The 20,289-nt window shown below is 42.8% G+C and overlaps 1 protein-coding gene across 1 annotated transcript in view; it reads right to left on the bottom strand.

The window, feature by feature from the left end:
• Window positions 1-1,818: 1,818 nt before the first annotated feature.
• The window catches only part of DIO2 (iodothyronine deiodinase 2), a 59,710-nt gene continuing 41,239 nt past the window's right edge, over window positions 1,819-20,289 (bottom strand). Inside the window, exon 2 of the mRNA XM_077463581.1 lies at window positions 1,819-13,413. Coding sequence (XP_077319707.1) covers window positions 12,841-13,413 — 573 coding nt within the window. The 3' untranslated portion in view covers window positions 1,819-12,840. The remainder of the gene's footprint in view (window positions 13,414-20,289) is intronic.

The raw sequence follows: 20,289 nt of genomic DNA, 5'->3' as shown, positions 1-20,289 counted from the left end.
AGATGGGCTGCATGGTCAAGCCACAAGAAGAAAGAAGAAATTACTACGCAAATGCCACAAAGTATCCCGCTTACAATATGCCAAACAGCACAGAGACAAGCCTCAAACCTTCTGGCACAAAGTCATTTGGAGTGATGAGACCAAAATTTAGCTTTTTGGCCACAACCATAAACGTTTCATTTGGAGAGGAGTCAAAAAGGCCTATGATGAAAGGTACACCATTCCTACTGTGAAACACGGAGGTGGGTCACTGATGTTTTGGGGATGTGTGAACTACAAAGGCACAGGAAATTTGGTGAAAATTGATGGCAAGATGAATGCAGTATGTTATCAAAAAAATACTGGAGGAACATTTGCATTCATCAGCCAGGAAGCTGCGCATAGGATATACTTGGACATTCCAACATGACAATGATCCAAAACACAATTCAACCTGTCATTGACTACAGAAGAATAAAGTGAAGGTTCTGGAGTGGCCATCTCAGTCTCCTGACCTCAATATCTTTGAGCCACTCTGAGGAGATCTCAAGCATGCAGTTCATGTAAGACAGCCCAAGAATTTACAGGAACTGGAGGCTTTTTGCCAAGAGGAATGGGCAGCTTTACCATCTGAGAAGATAAAGAGCCTCATCCGCAAATACCACAAAAGACTTCAAGCTCTCATTGACGTTAAAGAGGGCAATACACGGTATTAAGAACTGGGGTATGTAAACTTTTGATCAGGGTAATTTGGGGAGTTTCTGTTGTGATTACAGTATAAAAAGGGCAAACACAGTTGATTGATAATAAATGGCTTCAGACAAACACTAACCATGAGTGAAAGAAATTTTTTTGTGTTATTCATATTCTCTGAAAAATGGGCAAGAAATCATAAATTCTTCCAGGGTATGTAAACTTCTGGGCCCAACTGTACCTTTTAGGAGCATTCTAATTGGTCAATGCTGTCACATGGTGGCGCCAACTGGTCAGAACCCGCATAGCCTGTTCTGTCATCGCAGGCGAAGAGGAGAGAAAGCCGTGTGGACTCCAGGTTAGCGGGGCGGGGGTCCAGTGTAAGTTCAAATTGCAGATTTTCTGTAAAGGTGAACTTACACTTTAAGTGGTTAAACTGACCTCATTTACAGACTGAAGTTCATCCTTTTGATCTTAGGACTCATGCACATAGGGCGTTTTAAAAAAAAATGCCAGCGCTGCTGCCAGGAAAGAGCAGCATTAAAAATGCGGTTGTTAACCGCATTTTTTGAATAGCCTTTTTTTCACGTTAGCGGTTTTCAGTAAAAACACTCCCTATAATGTAAAAATGCCAAATGCGGCTAACAGCTTGTTGCAGCGTTTAGGGGTGTTTTTCATTTTTACAACTCAACAGCCACTGCTCCTGGAGACACAGGCTGTTGTTTCTTTTTCAACTGCCCCTAAACGCTTATGCCTCCAAATGCCTCTGACAGTTTATGTGTGACACATAGGTTAACATGGAGGGACGATTAGAGGTATTTTAAAACAAAACGTCGCATGCCCCTAACAGCAGCTGTAAAAACATCCTGTGTGCATGAGCCCTTAAAAACAAACAAATGATACATTGTTTGTTTATAGTTATCTCAACACTGAGCAATGTTGATAAACATTTGCTGGCTTTTAAAAAAAAAAAATTGATAGCTCTGAGCAGAGAACTCTGCACTTGTTGCATAGAATCGTGGAAATGCTGGATTAAGATCGTGAGGGGGTTGAATCGAGATTGCGATTATTTAATGATTAATTGTGCAGCTCTAGTAGATGGGGAAACAAAAAAGAAAAGCGAAAGAAATCACACGCACACTGGTCTGTTGGGAGACCCCCACTGATTTTTATTTAAAATACATGTAAAAACATTGGCTAACTGATACTTATTAAAGCACCTTACTGTGGAGAGTTTGGGTTTCAGTTCTGCTTGTCAGCAATTTGTGGGGAACATGAGCGGGTTAGACGGGTTATCTGGCACTGAGGCAGGGAGAGGGCATCCGGCCAAGAGTGGCAGCGATGTGACCCCATCCAGCCACCAACAGAGAGCGCGTCTCTTTCAATGGTGTCCTTCATACCTACATCACTGCCTCTCTTGGCTATAAAGGCCAATGACCGATGGATACGGAGTCCTCTCAGGTCATTTTAGTCTGTTACCACCCTCATGTTCCACCTTCTGTAAAGATCATTTTAGTGACTTGTGGACTGGCAATGGAAGTGCCGTACAGGGCCACCATGAGCCCTGCTTGCCAGGGGCGTATTGTTGGTGCATTATATGACAGAGAAGTCTAGTGGTACTGAGCTTAAATGCAGAGAATAAACTGAGAAGGGCCTTTTTCTTTTTCTATAGCTAGTTTGAAAAATACTTATAAAAAATATATAAAAATATGCACATGTCAAATAGATAAAGTTTAGAGTGAAAACAGTTTTGAATTAATAATAAAAAATAAAAAAAACACCACTCCAGAACCACGAGCTCAGAAAATGGTGGACGATGTCGCATCATCCTGCAGACTGGCTAACAAGACACTTTTGGTCATCACAGCGTAACAGGTTCAAGTGACAACAGAGTGTTGTATAAAATGGTAACAAAATCTGTCCATGTACTGCACACATTATCTCCAACTCTTCACATCGTAATAAAAATAATTAAAATCTGTGAGGTGCAGCCCTAGAATCCAGGGAATGTAAATACGCTTTCGACTCCCGCCCCGCGTGCCAGCAGGCGCGGACAGAGTGACGAATTCCCGGGACGCTGAAGGGGGATGATTAAGATGTGGAGCAATGTGAGCGACTGAAGATTTGCAAGTGAGGTTTGGCTGGTGGGTTTATCAATAACAATCTGACTTGTCGTTATGCTACAGTATGACAGAATATCAATACAGTACATAATATATGGTACAGTATGTCAATAACGCAGCAGTGGAACTGTGCACACTGATTTTAGCCTCATCATGCCGGAGGGGACATGTCCTCGGCATACAGATAAAGTGCAGCACTCTTTTCCAGGGTAAATAACTTGCACACAGCGTTGTGTGCAATAAATGTATTTCGTACAAGAATATGCGGTGTTCATGGTTTTTCAAGAAAGAGATGGAATAGGCCATAGTAGTGAGGGTGACGGAGCGCAATGATGTGTAATGTACAGAAACCAATCAGATTGCACATTAACAATTGAGAACAACTACAAAAAATAATTATAAATGGAACTCATTGCCTTGCCAAAGGGACCCTGTCAAGTCCAACAAAGTATATAATAAGTAAGCCTAAATCTAATTTTCTGTTTTTTTTTTTTTATTTGCATCATGCTGTAGGGCTGTTTTCCATCACAATTTCTGTGTTCTGTTTTGTATGCATTTTCAAGTGTGTTTGTTTTTTTGTTTTTTTTGACAGTTGAAAAAAATCTCAGGACAACGTGCATTTTGGTGCATTTTTAAAGCATTCTGTTTCTGCATTTTTAAAGCGTTCCAGATGCATTCCATCCAGAAAAAAAAATGCAGCAGGTTCTGCTTTTGTTGAATGCACTGGAATTAACTACACTGGTGCGAACTAGAGCCAGTGGAATACATGGAAAGCACTGCAAATGCTTTTATGATTCAGATTTATGATGCACTGCATCTGGTGCGAACCAGCCCTCAACTCACGTTCACATTGGGCCGATTCGGCATGCGATTTGACATGTCAAATCAGATCCTTTTCCCGGCAATGGCACTGTCTGAATCAGTGCGACGCCACACCAATTCCCAAAAGTAGTTCCTGCACTACTTTTGGTGACTTGGGGGGCGATTTGAGTAGACATCTGTGCATGAACCCGCACAGATGTCTGTCAAATCGCCTCTGAAGTCGGACTAAAATGCCGGTTTGAAAGTTCAGCTGAACGCGCATGATTTCAAACCGGCCCTCAGTGTGAACAAGGGCTTAATCATTTCTTGTTATTCTACCCTGAAGTTTCTCAAAGAGATCCTGTGTGGCAGTTCTTGTTGCAGGCTGATTACCCTAAGGCTGGATTCATACCTATGCATTTTTAGTGCTTTTTGCATTTTGTAGATTTGCACTATAGAACATGTTCCATAGGAAACCATGTTAGATGGACTGTAGTGCAAATATGCAAAATGCAAAAAGCGCTAAAAGTGCATAGGTGTGACTCCAGCCTAAAGCCTAGTACACATGGCAAGTATTTATTTATTAATTTTTTTCAAAACCCAGGGGGCTGAACAGAAAAGAAAAAACCTGACAGCTCAGGTTGTAGCCGCTGTACTAACAACCCAATGTTAATACAGTAATTTCTCCTGCTGCGCTATTGTGCTCTGGTCAGCGCTGTGAGCCATTGGGGAGAGCGTTGATTGGGAGACGGTTGGCAGACCATTTTCAGTCATGCCCCTTTGACAGAAGCCAGCTGCCTTCTGTCGGACTGGCTGCAGTACACGCAGGCTGAATGTTGGGCCAGTTTCTATTGAACCGGGACATTTGGCCAATGTGTACGGGGCTTAAGCCACTGCCTCTCAGTAAAAGGGCCATGTGCTAGTAATTCTCAGTACAGTTGTGTTGACAAATGTAATTTTGAAAGTATTTTAAAAGCAATTGCACAAAGCGGCTGTGATCCTCCTCTTCTCAGGTCAAACCCCCCCCCAGGAGTGTCCTACACAGCAAGCCTCTTGCTATGTGGGGCATTTGTGCAGTTTTGCTCCTAAGCCAGCTCTGTGTCCATTGACGCACACGTGCAGCTCGACCCTGCTTGCTCCCTCCTTACTGGCTGTGATTGACAACGAGAGCCAATGGCTTCGGGCGCTGTCTGAGCACATGAGGAGTAAGAGAGCTATTGCTCTTGTGCACATTGCAGGATCGAGATCGGGCTCAGGTATATGGGGTGGGGGGGGGCTTCACTCAGAAGTTTTTTCTACCCTTTAGCTTTAAGAACCACTTTAGCAATAAACCACATTCACTGTTAGAAATTTGTTAGTTCGAAAAAAAAAAAACATATCCTGCCCCCTTCGAATTTTCTCATCACTTTTAGTGTATAGACAGTTGCAGTATCAGTGTTGTCAGCCCACTGTGTATGTGTGCGCCTTCAGTTGTCTGTAGCGTGTATAGAACTTATAGGCAGCTCAGTGGCTAAATTAAGCACCCAACGTGTCAGGCTGACAACACTATTGCTGACTGCCAGGCAGTGGCTTTTCTTTTCCAGCCTGCATCAGGAAATGTTGTTAGGATCTCTAGGGAAAAAAAACTTTGAAACAAACTCACTTTTTTTTTTTTTTTGCTGTTTAAAAGTGCGGCATGATGCCAAACATACTGAAAAATAGATTTTGGGTTTACATACAATTTAACTTTGGTTGACATTATTAATGTTTAAAACTTTATTTTTTTGTTTTGTTATTTGTTTTTGTATAAAATACGTGAGATTTTATTTAATAAGGCCACAAATTTAACTCATAATAATCTGTGAATGTGGCTTGCTACAGGATTCAAATATTTATAGAAACAAATGGGACTTTGATGGTACACAAACTTTTTGTAAAAGCAGTGACTATGTTTCTTCCATGAAATAGATACCTCCTAAAAACCTATGAGAGCCATCAGGTGACTTAGCTGCCTGACAATTCGCTTCCCGTTCTGTACTATGGAACCGTTCTAATTGGAGCGACTCGTCTTTGGGACTAAGAAAAAGGTTCCTGTACTACTTTTGGGGCAACCTCAGGTGACTTGCATTGATTTCTATACATAAGTCATTTTGCAAGCCACCCCTGAAGTCGTGTGCAGGTCGCCAGAGGCAGTCACGATGCAAGTTGTGCTGCCTCAGTGTGAACCCGCTCTAAGTGTGTTCTAATGGTAATGTTTATCATACCAGAGATATCCTACATACAATGCTACCACATATTGGATGTTCTACACATTAAAGTATTAAAGTAGTTGTATTGCCCGCTTGGCGATTTTTACCTATAGCCTATCAAATCTCCTAAATGTGTACGGTTTAGGAGATGTTCACCTTGCCTCCGACGCCAGCGGCAAATGTGCTCTAAGAGCCCTTTCACACTGGGGCATTTTGCAGGCGCTATAGCGTTAAAAATAGTGCCTGCAAACCGCCCTAAAACAGTGGCTCCATTCACTCCAGTGTGAAAGCCCGAAAAAGCCCAAAAAGTTCTGCCAGCAGCTTCTTTGGAGCAGTGACCTGACCGCTCCTCCCCATTGAAATCAATGGAGCAGTGCTGTGGCGGCATTTTGTGGGCGGATTTAACCCCTTTTGCCCGCCAGCAGGGGGTTAAAACCACCCCGATAGCGCCTCTAAAACTACACTAAAGGGGAGCTAAAAATAGCGCTACTTTACCGCTGATGCCCTAAGAGGCACAATGTGAAAGGGCTCTAAAGGTCTGGCGTATTGTGCCGGAATGAACGGCTCCCGCACGCAAGCGCAAGAGTGACGTCATCACGGCTCTGGCCATTCAGCACCGAAGAGATGCAGCGGGAACATGTCAGCCCCCACCAGGCACCGTTGCGGGGTCTTCGTTCTAAGGTAAGTATTTCATAATGTGCTAGTATGTGATGTGTACTAGCACATTATGCTATTGTCTTGCAGGTTTTTTTTTTCCAATTTTTTTAAGCAGTTTACTACCGATTTAAGGGCCAGTTCACACCAGAACACGGTGCGGGAAACCCACGTTCCATGTGCGTTTCCCACACCATGTTCAAAATGCACTGCAGTTGCTATCTGCAGCGGATGTCAGTAGAAATCTAATGACACCCCAAACGCAGGTCATTGGACCGCACCGGATCGCATGGTACAGAAGTATCACAGTAATTCGCAGTGAATTTCCAAAAATAGTGTGAAATTGCACCCCACAGAACTGCATGTGACTAGCACAGGAACGCACAGCGCAATCCTGCATGATTCCTGGTAAGAGGTGGCCCCAATGCCATATTTCAACTGCATATCTTGCATCATTCTTTACTGGAAATGTAACAGCTCTTTTCGTGACCAACATTTACTTTTTCTGAAAAATGTAAATATGGGCTGAGCATATGGACAACCAGCCTTAAAAAGTTAATGTGTAAACTTGCTCCACCGATGCTGAACCAGGCAGCCAAATAAGGGCCACAAGGGATATTTCCTAGAGCCCTTCCTTGATGATGTACACAATCTTCATCTGTTTATTCTATCCCACCCTCATGGGCCTCTGTCTCTCGGATAGCATCCTGTGTGTGAATTTTCAGACAGTGAGGGTGTTAAATTCGGTCTTCCTCTGTCTGGATATGTCCATGGAAGATGGGGATGGATACATTTGGTTTAATATTAATGGAATGCTGTTTCTCCTGGGCCACCCCACATAGTGACTTTCAAATAGTCCTATATCTTTTGGGAGCTTTTTAAATATTTTACATGAACTGTCCTCACTTCATTGGCTACCATCAGAGCTCTGAAAATTAGTGGGGCACCGAAATAAAAAATTCCGGTGCCAAAACTGAAACCAAAATAAACAGTTTTTTTCAAATTTTATTTTAAACATTTTGGCTGGCATTGAAGTCAATGGCACACCATTTTGCATTGAATTCAATGGGACACCATTTTGCATTGAAATCACTAGGGGATGTCAATGGAACTTGGTTTTACATTTGAAGTCAATGGAACTTGGTTTTACATTTGAAGTCAGCGGGACGCAGCATTCAGTTATCAGCGCTTTTTTTAATTTTTTTTTTTTCGTAAAACGCTGATAACCCTTTTTTAGGCTGATAATGTTCAGTGGCTGATTTATATCGGTGGATCCCTTCTGAAATGTGTATAGAGCTGTTACACTTCCAGTAAAGAATGATACAATATATGCAGTTGAATTAGATTGCAATCTGCGATTGCAAGCTGCGTACCTTCAAAGCCCTATTTCAAAATAAATATTTGCTGAAAGTGGCAGGCATGGTGGGTCCAAGAAGGGTGTAAGCTCATGGAAGGGATGCATTGATGCCAGTTGTTCTAGTTCGGTAGAATTGCCCTCTGGTTGTTGTAGGTTTTGGCAATGCAATGTCGCATGGATCCTATCTTTGTGGACTTTATGTATGAAAAAGTAAAACCACTTGGCTCATAACGACCCCTCCCCCCATCAGCTTTCCTTCATATATTGTAAGGTCTGGACTGTGAAAATAGAAGTTGGGAGCCGATTGCTAATGGTTGCGACAGACAAGTATGACCGTTCAATTTTAGTCTGCTTTGATTATGTCAGACCCTAAACTTTTTTTCTTATCCAGTATATAAATTGTGAAAACTGCTTTCATACCCAACGTGATATAAATGAATTAATCTGCCAATAATGCATGTGTGTGCTTGATGTGATAACAGACATTCTTACAACAGGGGCTTCCAAACTGCATCTTACTAGATGAGGGCGGCAGCTGTTTAGCACGTACGCCATGCGGGTTTAAGTTTGTGATTTTGGAGTGTCATCATTGTGCCTGCACTGGAAAAAGTAAATTTTTAAGTTTTTAGACATATTTAATGTAAATACTTGTTCCAGTGCAAAGGATCACAAAGGCCTGAATGTGGTTGAGTAAAAAAAGAAATACATAAAACACCTCTGACAAGCTGAGTACACAATTTAAACGGCCCCTCTGTCCAAAACATTTGGTAGGTGCCAATTACCCTGGCCTTCCCCCCCCCCCCCACCCCTGGAGTTACATCAAAAGTCTAATGCCCCGTACACACGATCGGATATTCTGACAACAAAATCCATGGATTTTTTCCGACGGATGTTGGCTCAAACTTGTCTTGCATACACACGGTCACACAAAGTTGGCCGGAAATTGTGAACGTCAAGAACGCGGCGACGTACAACGAGCCGAGAAAAATGAAGTTCAATAGCCAAGTGCTGCTCTTCTGCTCGATTCCGAGCATGCATGGAACCTTGTGCATCGTAATTGTGTACACACGATCGGAATTTCCGACAACGAATTTTGGTGTCGGGAAATTTGAGAACCAGATCTCAAATTTTGTGCGACGGAAATTCTAATGGAAAATGTCCCATGGAGCCTACACACGGTCGGAATTTCCGAAAAAAAGGCTCCCATCGAACATTTTCCGTCGGAAAATCCGACCGTGTGTACGAGGCATTGGCCTTTCTTAACTTTTTTTTTTTTTAACACTGGGGAATCCTGTAAAAAAACTTCAGATCTCAGGACACTGCTGCTAATATTTGATTTAACTACAACTTACAATACATCGGCCTGATGGTCAGTGGGAAAATTGTTCCTTACATTGATGGGAGAATGTACCTCCACTTACAGATAGCTAAAAAGATTGTTTATGCAAGTGATTATGTAAAAGCAATTGTTCTTTGCTTAAGGAAATCCTAGTGACTTCTGAAGGAACCCTGAGTAAGAAAGGTTGGTCTAAATTCTTGTTCGTAAAATAAAGTGGAAAAATTCCAAAACAGAGAGATTTTTACTGCAGGTGAAAAAAGATTAAAAACTCACCAACAAAGACCACAAGAACTCGCTGTTTTCCACCAAAAACAGAAATAACAGCTTCAAATGGACAGGCCCTTTAATTTGTGGTATTGCATGACAGAGTGTTAGCAGAATGTCAGGAAGGAAAAGGGCAAATCCGGCCAATTCTTTTACATTTTTCTTTTTATTTCCCATGCAGTGAGGCTGTGCCCATGTTTCATGAGTTAAAAGCTTGTGTTGTCTAGAGGTGAACACCATGCCTATACTCACCCGGTCATCTGTAAAAACAGCACTCCCCCTACTTCCAGAGGTGGACTGTTCCTGATGTCTTCATGTCCAGAGCTAGACTATGGGTGTGATGACATCTGGAACAGTCGACCGCTGGACAGTGGAGGGGCAGGAGCCGAAGGGACCATTCCTGCACTGGAAGGATCGGAGGTGAGTATTACTTGGTTCTCCGGCACCTTAGACCACAACATGCAGTGCATTGCATGGTAAAAGTTTTTTTAAATGTGCCCGGAGTTGGGCTTTACTATTTGTATACTGCTTTTCTCAGGGATATATGAATTCACTCAGTGGCTCTTATGAAGATCTGAAAACAGAATGAACGAGCTGTATGTTCTGTGACCCCGGCACAGCTGACAGCTGTCTTGTCTGTACTTTCTTTCTGCAAACCACAGGGTCCCACTCCTGTCTCTGCCTTTCTGTAATCATGTTGCAATGTGCCATTGACTGACAAGTCAATGATTGATGTGAGCTCAGTGATTGATGTGTGGGGAAGAGTTGAGCGAACAGTGTGAATACAGGAGCAGATCAGTAAGATATACATTGATTATCAATCTCCTGAGAGTAGAGTGTTTTTTGCAGTTTGCCTACCGAACTCTTTCAGCCTGTGTATTGTGACATTTGTTGGTGCTACTTGGGCTCTGCACCTGTATACATGGTCCTTCTAACCGATATGTCCGGCACCTTGAACACATTCTTTTTCCTTTTTTAACATCGATTCTAAACCTTATCATTAAACACAAACGCTTTCATAAATATTTTCTGTGGCACTTTTAAGATCTTCTGTGTCGGATATTTTGCTTTTGCATCATTTTTACAACATTTTGTGTTTCCTATCTACCTTGTGACCTTTTTGGTGATCAGATTGGAGGATAGTCAAAGGATGAGAGTGCCACAATACTTGAATGCGTCCGGTAAAATATTATATTTTATGACAAAAGGTCAGAGGATAAAGCCAACACATTTCAGAGGCTTAGAACTCTCCCCTTCATCATGAATGCTGGCAGTGATTCAAAGTAATACTTGAGATGCACAATATAAGGATAGGGAGATAATGATCCAGGTTGGCAGTCTGATAACAATCTTAATTAATATCTTCCTATCCTCCTATTTTGCAACTGTTGCCTGGTATTTGATTCAATGCCAACATTCAAGCTCTGATGGATTTCTGAGCCCCTGAAATGCATTGACTTTATTCCCTGACCTCTATAAAAAAAATAAAAAATAAAAAAGTTTTACTGGACTCGTTTCTTTTATGGTGTTCTCATCCTTTTTTCTTCCAGACAGGGAACCCCAGTTAACAAATCGCTGCCTCTAAAACGTGGATTCTAAGTTTTATTTTTACCTACTTTGGGGGCCAGCATTCTACCAGAAGGTTTTCTTTCAAACAGGTGATCATATTGGCACAGTTTGAAGCCATCGCTGATTAAAGTGACCAAGCCAACAATTTACTATCAACTTCACCTTCAGATGTCCGCATGCACACAGTGACTTCATCCTTCCTTTCCCACTTTTTTTTTTTTTTGACTCTCGGTTTATTGTGCTATTCTTTGATGGAGAACAGTGACGAATTGGGAAAGGAGGGTTAATGTCATTGTGTCTGGGAAGATTTTATACGTATGAAATGTTGTAGGACCCTTTTATTTATGGCATTTCTTCTGCAAAGGTGCTCCACCCTTGGCTGTTTGTAATGGAGCAATACTCCTGAACAGAACAAGATCATCCAGTGGGCAACCAAAGCAGGGACCGATAAATGCCCAGGAGGGGGGGACAGGCAGGCAGGCAGGCAAATGCCCGACTACAAACTCCAACTACAACCTCCCCACTTGTAGTAAACTAGGGGAGCACAGTTAACCTGTGATGGAACATAGAGTGCCGCTCAAAAGCTAAGAGATTATTGGACTCCCTGAGTCAGTGGTGGAAGCCGCTATAACAGCCGCTAGTGATATTTGTAAGACAGTCCGCAGCAGGCTGGTTGTACCCAAGTTGATTGATCAATCAAATTGGTACATTCAGCCTGCTAATTAATGGCTCAAATCTTGTCCCGTTCCTGATGAACCCAGCTGAGTTTCGAACAGTGTATGGCTGGCCTAAGTCATCGTGATCAGTTTCTGTGAAGGAGTTTGTCTGTAATTCTAGCTGGACAGAGTTGTTGTTGGAGGCGATCCTAGCTATAGGCTGGTCCTTCGTCTATAAACAAGGACTGTGCCAGACCATCCGGATTGTACAGTGCTGGGAAGGCTTTTGTTTTTGTGTGTGCCCTGTAGACCCGCATTAGACCTTTATCAGACTGTTAGGTTTTTTTTTTTTTTTTTTCCAGAATCTTGCCTAGAGTATGTAGCTAATTGGTGCCACAGTTGTCACTGCACAGGCCTAGGTAACCCTTGGGAGGCATATTTATGATAGCATTTATGTTCCCCTGGGTTCACACATGAAAACATTTACAAGTCATGAGTGAACTCTACTGCAGCTAACATAATTGAAACCTGCAGACTTTTTTTTTTCCGCTGGAAGAGTAGAGGACATCCTTGTTGAGGTAACTGTGTCATTCCTGGATCTACAGTAACAAACATCCTGCAGAATCATAACACAATAAATAACATGCGCTACACCTGATCACTGAAAAACTGGAATAAATATGCAACAGAGGGGGTATGTGGACTGCCCTTTTCTCTTCTCACTTGATGTCATCTCCGTACAACATTTTCCAGGAAGAGCAAAAGTTCCAACAGCTGTCAGATGTGAGCTCTGCGTCAGCTGCTTTAAGATTTTTGAAACTATTGTGACTTTTCCCTTCTTATATGTATATATTTTTTGTGTGTGTGGCTCTTCACCGTGCAGCTTTTACCACACCCTCATCTTCCAAAATTCAGCCTAGATTCTGCTGTGTATTGTTTTTAAAAGAGTGAAAACGCAGCGGTTTGAGGTCTGCCAGAAACAAGGGTCACAGTGAGGATAATTTCACACATCTGGGTTGTGGCTTCTTGCAGTAAACTTTTTGTGGTTATTTTCCTGCCTTTTGGTCCTTTTTTTTAAAGTTTCCTTCCGAACATCCATAACTTTAGGTCCTTCTATAGTCATGTGTATGTACTATAAACAAAAATAGACTTGTTTTCTGTCTTAATCCTTCATCAGTTATTTCTCTGTGTCCGTTTGTCCACTTTCTGTTTTCTTTCCAAATGTGAGCTCCAACCATTGCCTTGCTTCCTGGAGGTTGTAGAAGAAAGGTCCTTTACCTCCAAGGTACACAATTTTCTGCCTCTGCACGATGCAAACTCTTTCAAAAGAGACCCCATAGGCCGCATTGGTGTTATTGTCCATGCAGTCTGCAACCACCTGGCACTGTGGGGGGAGGGAATATTGCTCAAGGAGTTTGTTGGCAGCAGCACAACGATCTTCTTGGTTCCTATGCTTCTTCACTTCATAAGAGGAGATGCCAGGAGCCGCCCAGCCGTCTGAGGGATGAGCCTCATCAATGTAGACCAACAGGAAGTCGGCTACAGCGGAGAACTCTTCCACCATCTTGCTGAAGGCTGGCAACTGGCTTATAAAGGGAGGTCAGGTGGCTGATCCAAAGTTGACAACAAGAGGGCGCTCTGAGCTGGCAAAGTCTAAAAGGTGACATGGTGTGCCAGACTTTCCTGAAGAGCTGTTTTTGTCAGTAACATGGATAACATTCGAATTTGGAGCATCACCTCCTAGCTTCACCTAAAGAGAAATAGAAAAAAAAAATTGTGTTTACAAAATGTAACCTGCAAAAATGAGTTACTGTGTTAATAAATCCTTTTTTTTTTTTTTCTTTTTTATTGGCCAGGTTAAATGAGTGTGCATTCACTGGCTTTATGCAAATTGTATTGCACTTAGGACTGACCTCTTGGTAAAAATAAAACACAAAAAACAATGCAGCTCTGAATTCCTTAATACACCACTTGAATTTAAAAATAAATTTTAACGATGTAAGTGTCTAAATGCGACCTGGTGTCAGTGTCGCAGGACTGCAGTGCGAGAGTATGTATAGAAAATTGTATTTTATGGAGGCTCCATATACAATTTTCTATACAAAGCATGCTAAAAAGTGGAGACTACAGAGTGACGAGAGATGATCTCATCACTGTGTTGTTTCTCCTTTCACTGTGAAATCACAGGCTGGGGTGTGTCTAGGATGACCTGGGTTTAGAAGAAGGTGGTTGAATAATGCTGGCCATCAGTCTGAGGACACCTAGTGGCAGAAAAAAAGTACTGCCGGGAAAAGAAAATATGGAATGAAGGGGAAATACTGCAGAAAAGGCTGGTTTCTTTATTTTATCTTTTAAAGGGCTGTTTTTTTTTTTTTTTTTGAGACATATGAGGTTTATGAAAAACAAAACAAAACCTACTCGGGTGGATGCATGCATCTGTCCCCTCCGCGGTGAGAACTGAGCGATCGAACACAGCTGATTGCTAAGTTCTTCCCTCCACTCTGAGCTGAGAGCCAGCTGCCGGTTCAGGGTTCTGGATTGATCCCAGCAGTAAAGTCAGGATCTTTCCCCAGCTTTAGCCTGCTTTCGTCTGAAAACAGGTCACAGGAGTGCAGAACACATTGCACTCTTGTGATCCATAGGAGAAGCTCTGGCCATGCTTCTCCTTAACAGCGAGGGGAAAAAAGTATTTGATCCCCTGCTGATTTTGTTCGTTTGCCCACTGACAAATGATCTGTCTATAATTTGAATGGTAGGTTTATTTTAACAGTGAGAGCCAGAATAACAACAAAAATATCCAGAAAAACACATTTAAAAAAAGTTATAAATTGATTTGCATTTTAATGAGTGAAATAAGTATTTGAGCCCCTATTAATCAGCAAGATTTTTGGCTCCCAGGTTTCTTCTATATAGGTAACGAGCTGAGATTAGGAGCACTCTCAAAGGTAGTGCTCCTAAACTCAGCTTGTTGTTTGTATAAAAGACACCTGTCCACAGAAGCAATCAATCGGATTCCAATCTCTCCACATGGCCAAGACCAAGGAGCTGTCCAAGGATGTCGGGGACAAGATTGTAGACCTACAAAAGGCTGGAATGGGCTACAAGACCATCGCCAAGCAGCTTGGTGAGAGGGTGACAACAGTTGGTGTGATTATTCGCAAATTGAAGAAACGCAAAATAACTCAATCTCCCTGGGTCTGAGGCTCCATGCAAGATCACCTCGTGGAGTTTCATTGATCATGCAAAGGGTGAGGAATAAGCGCAGAACTACACAGGAGAATCTTCTCAAGACAGCTGGGACCATAATCACCAAGAAAACAATTGGTAACACACTATGCTGTGAAGGACTGAAATCCTGCAGCACCCGCAAGGTCCCCCTGCTCAAGAAAGCACATGCACAGACCTGTCTGAAGTTTGCTAATGAACATCTGAATGATTCAGAGGAGAACTGGATGAAAGTGTTGTGGTCAGATGAGACCAAAATCAAGCTCTTTGGCATCAACTCAACTCGCCATGTTTGGAGGAGGAGGAATGCTGCCTCTATGGCCTCAAAAACACCATTCTTACCATCAAACATGGAGGTGGAAACATTATGCTTTCGGGGGGGGGGGGGGGGGTGTATGCTAAAAGGACAGGACTTCATTGTATCAAAGGGACGATGGACGGGGCCATGTACTGTCAAATCTAGGATGAGAACCTCCTTCCCTCAGCCAGGACATTGAAAATGTGTCATGGGTCATGGTTGGGTATTCCAATATGACCCAAAACATACAGCCAATTCAAGAAAGGAGTCGCTCAAGAAGAAGCACATTAAGGTCCTAGAGTGGCCTAGCCAGTCTCCAGACCTTAATCCCATAGAAAATATGTTGCGGGAGCTGAAGGTTCGAGTTACCAAACGTCAGCCTTGAAACCTTAATGACTTGGAGAAGATCTGCAAGAAGGAATGGGACAAAATCCCTTCTGGGATGTGTGCAAACCTGTGGGGCCAACAACAAGAAACATCTGATCTCCGATTGCCAACAAGGGTTTTGCCACCAAGTACTAAGCCATGTTTTGGGAAGGGGTCAAATAATAATTTCACTCATTAAAATGCAAATCAATTTATAACTTTTTTTGAAATGTGTTTTTCTGGATCCGTCGGTTGCTATTCGGTCTCTCACTGTTAAAATAAACCTACCATTAAAATTAGACTGATCATTTTTTTTTTTTTTTTTTTTTGTCAGTCGGCAAACGTACACCTGCAGGGATCAAATACCTTTCCCCCCCTCACTGTAACTACTAATTTTGGCTGGAGTTCTGCTTTAAATGTTCCATAACACCCTTCTGACCTACCTGGGCCACATTGAAAAAAGAGTAATTGACTTGGACCACACATAAAATATACTAACAATAAGAATAGCTCATGAGGAAAAAAAAAACAGGCAGATCACAAGGTAACGATTACTGATCTAGATAATAGGGTTGATTTACTAAAACTGGAGAGTGGTGCAGTTGTGCATTGTAGCTAACCAGCTTCTAACTTTTAGAGGTTTATGATGTAGGGAGGTGGGATGTGACTTAGGAGCATGTTATTGCCAAGATTGGCGGTCACGTGACCTGAAAACTTTTGGTTAGGCGTCAGTAACTGTGTCAGGCGCATGTACCGTGAACGCTCTCAGCACAGCTGTATGGACAGCAATTCATGCAAATATGCGGCCCCTCTGTGCCAAAGATCAGGCGTTGAGAGGCCGCATATTTGCATGCGGCCGATTCCAAGGGGTTAATTGAACAAGCTGAAGTTGGAAGCTAGTTGGCTACAATGCACAGGTGCACCAGATTTTGCACTCACCAGTTTTAGTAAATCAACCCCAATGTACCTATCTGAATAATGTCTCTTTTTTTTTTTATCCTTTTTTATTCTAAAAAAAGGCTTGCATACAATTAGTGTAATATTTTACACTGTTTTTGATAAACAAACGCATCAATATCTGGATGGATGCAGTAGCAATTCTCAAGGTGCTCACCAGATATTTTGGTTGTTATTTTGCCCTTCAAGTGCTTCATCCTTGAACGTAGCTGTTTACAAATATAGGTGCTGCAGAAAACTGATGACAAGAATAAGAGCCCTTTCTCATGGGTGGTCCAATCAGGTCTGCCTGTCAGTTTTTCAGGCGGACCTAAGCCGGACCCTCCCTTCATCCCTATGGAGCAACATGTTATTGCTTACATCCGATCCTGTCTGCCAAATCCAGATGGATGGTGACCCTATTTTCCATCCAAGCTTGTGTTCCCTACAGATGGTCACCAAATTCCGACCATCAAGAACATGGTGACGTACAACACAAGGACAAGCTGAGAAAATTAAGTTCAATGCTTCCGAGCATGCGCAGGAATTTTGCGTGTCGGAATTGCTAGAGACGATCGGAATTTCCGAGAACATGCTCTCAATCTTTTGCTGGCAAAAGTCCGATGGAGCCTACACACGGTCGCATTTTCCGATGAAAATCTCTCATCGATCTTTTGCTGGCCAAATTTCCGATCGTGTGTACGCGGCATTAGAAAAAGGCTTGCTCGTTAATTGGTTAAGCTGACCTCATTTACAGACCAAAGTTCATCCCTTTGACCTATTAGAACTACATGATAAAATGTGTATAGTTATCTCGGCACAGAGGAATGTTAAAAATAACATTAAAGAAAAATTAAAGTTTTTACGTTTTGTGTTGGGCCTCATTTATAGCTCTCTTGGACCACAGGTTGGGTACCCCTGCTTTAGATTATCATTACCTCATCCAGCTTGAAGGCACCCCATGGACACCTGTTATAAGTGGAAGAATCAAACAAATTTGTCAGATTTTCCTGTGCAGTTTCCTTCAAATAAACTGATTCGTTATACTTCACCCCCTTTTCCCTTTGTCATACACAGTTGGGTAATCCAGGATGGAATCTTTCGGATAATATTTGTACTTGCAACTGCCATCTGTAACTTTAACGTCTTGCCGACTGCCTGCCGTCGTTTGACGGCAGCAGAATGGCTCCCCTGCACGAATCACCATAGCTGTACGGTTGAGCGCTTTAAGTGGTATAGAGGGTGCCCGCTGCGTCACAGCAGCCGATGCATGTGGCCGACGACGGAGGAAGGACGAGCAAGCACTGTAGCCACTCCCGTAAGTGGGGATGGTACCTTTCAAAAACAGGTACCTGTCGTATCCCCTACGAAAGGGTGCCAAATGTAGCATCGGAGAGGGGGGGGGGGGGAGCAAACAAGCGGAGCTTCCACTTCAACTTTTGTGAGTTGCACTTAAAATAATCTTTATCACTATCTGTTCCCTTTAGGGAGATTTTCCCTTCACTTCCTGTCCCAGTGACATAAAAAGAAATTACTAAAATTGTGCTTCAGGACATTGGGTGGTATTGCTTGGCTTCAGTTGTGCTTTGTTTAGTGCTGAACAGAATAAAATATTAGCACTGAGTGTACAGTTGGCTCATGTAAAGACATTCAAATGAACATCCCTTGAGGCCTGGCTTGTTTTCACAGGTGACTTCCAGTGCTGAGTTGTGTTGGGTATTTCTTTAGTGTGCATAGCTAGATGTGTGTATTTAGTATCCATAGACCTCATGATTGAAATTCCAAGAGCCGTGTATTAGACAGCCAGTTTGATTATCCCCCCCCTTTTTTTTTTATAGATCAAATTTAGAGGGAAAGATTTTTAAGGGCAAAGCCGACTGATTGAAATAGGGAGACGCTCTTTGTGCTCTTAATAATTTTCATTTTTTGCCATCTTAACCTGTTTGTCCTGCAGTTGCCACGATGCTACGCATGTGATCAGTTATAACACTGGCAATGGATAGTTTGACAGTTCAGCTGACATCACAAGCAGCTGTGACAACTATCATTCATAACATGCCTTGAATGTAACTGTTTTAGAAAACCATTAATTCAATGGATTTAAGCTGGCTATAGATGGATCAAGGGGCTGGCTGACTTTCGATCCATCTATGGCAGTGATGGTGAACCTTGGCACCCCAGATGTTTTGGAACTACATGTCCCATGATGCCTAACTACACTGCAGAGTGCTTGGGCATCATGGGAAATGTAGTTCCAAACCATCTGGGGTGCCAAGGTTCACCATCACTGATCTATGGCCATTCTTGCTCAAGAGAATTAATTTATCTGTCAGAATACAATAGCACTGCCAGGAAGGTTCCTCCATCCACCTTGCTTGTGTGAATGGGGGGATCTGTTTATTTGTTTCGATCGGCCCACTGGCTGATCTAAAAAAAAAAAAAAGAATCATCTGTGACCAGCCTTCCTTAATGATGTGGGTGGGTACACAGGTAAGATGCCAGTTGTTGGGTCCTGTCACTTTTTGAATAAGGAAGGTCAAACACATACTGAAGTTGGCGTGTAGAGAAGCAGGATTGGTATTCAACTGTTGGGATTATTTATTCATGCGTTGTCCAAGTGTAGGTCATAAATAAGATTATTTTGATCTCCTGATGTGAATGAGACCACGTAGCTCTTTAACCACTTGAGGACCGCCGTATTGCCATTGTACGTCAGCACAATGGCACAGGCAGGCACAATCACGTACATCTACGTGATTGCCTTCCAGCGGGTGGGGGGTCCGATCGGACCCCCTCCCGCTGTTTACGGCGGTCCGATTCGGTCCAGGAGCGCTCCGTGATGAGGGGATGGCCGTTGGTTTTCGGCCACCCCCTCTGGATCGCTCCTGGCCAATGAGAAGCTTCCTCCCCTGTGTATTGTTTACACAGGAAGGAGGAAGTGATGTCATTCTCCTCGGGGCGGTCTTTTTGACCGGACTACGAGGAGAAGACTAAAAGTAAGTGTGCACCAACACTACACTGACATGTAGGTACACACAGGCACACAAACCCCCCCCGATCCCCCCCCCCGCCCCCCCTCCCCCCCCAGTCACAGTGTCACTGATTGCATTGATCATTTCTTTACTGATCAATGCATTCAGTGTCAGTTGTGACAGTAAAAACTGTCAGGACAGTTAGTGTTAGGTCCAGGGTAGCCCCCTATCACCCCCCAATAAAGATTTAACCCCCTGATTGCCCCTAGAGTTAACCCTTTCACCCCCTTTTGCCAGTGTCACTAAGCGATCATTTTTCTGATCGCTGCATGTGTCGCTAGTGTCGCTAGGTAGCTAGTTATTTTTTTAGGTTCACAGCCAGGTTTTTATATCGCTAGGTACCCCGATATACTACCCAATAATGTTTTTAACCCCCTGATTGCCGCTAGTTAACCCTTTCACCCCCTTTTGCCAGTGTCACTAAGCGATCATTTTTCTGATCGCTGCATGTGTCGCTAGGTAGCTAGTTATTTTTTTAGGTTCACCGCCAGGTTTTTATATCGCTAGGTACCCCGATATACTACCCAATAATGGTTTTAACCCCCTGATTGCCGCTAGTTAACCCTTTCACCCCCTTTTGCCAGTGTCACTAAGCGATCGTTTTTCTGATCGCTGCATTAGTGTCGCTACAGTCGCTAGGTAGCTAGTTATTTTTTTAGGTTCACCGCCAGGTTTTTATAGCGCTAGGTACCCCGATATACTACCCAATAATGGTTTTAACCCCCTGATTTCCGCTAGTTAACCCTTTCACCCCCTTTTGCCAGTGTCA

The sequence above is a fragment of the Lithobates pipiens genome, unplaced genomic scaffold (genome assembly GCF_037356315.1).
Source record: "Lithobates pipiens isolate NorthernLeopardFrog02 unplaced genomic scaffold, aLitPip1_a1.2 Scaffold_30, whole genome shotgun sequence".
Classification (NCBI taxonomy): domain Eukaryota; kingdom Metazoa; phylum Chordata; class Amphibia; order Anura; family Ranidae; genus Lithobates; species Lithobates pipiens.
This window is presented reverse-complemented; position numbering and strand designations above follow the sequence as displayed.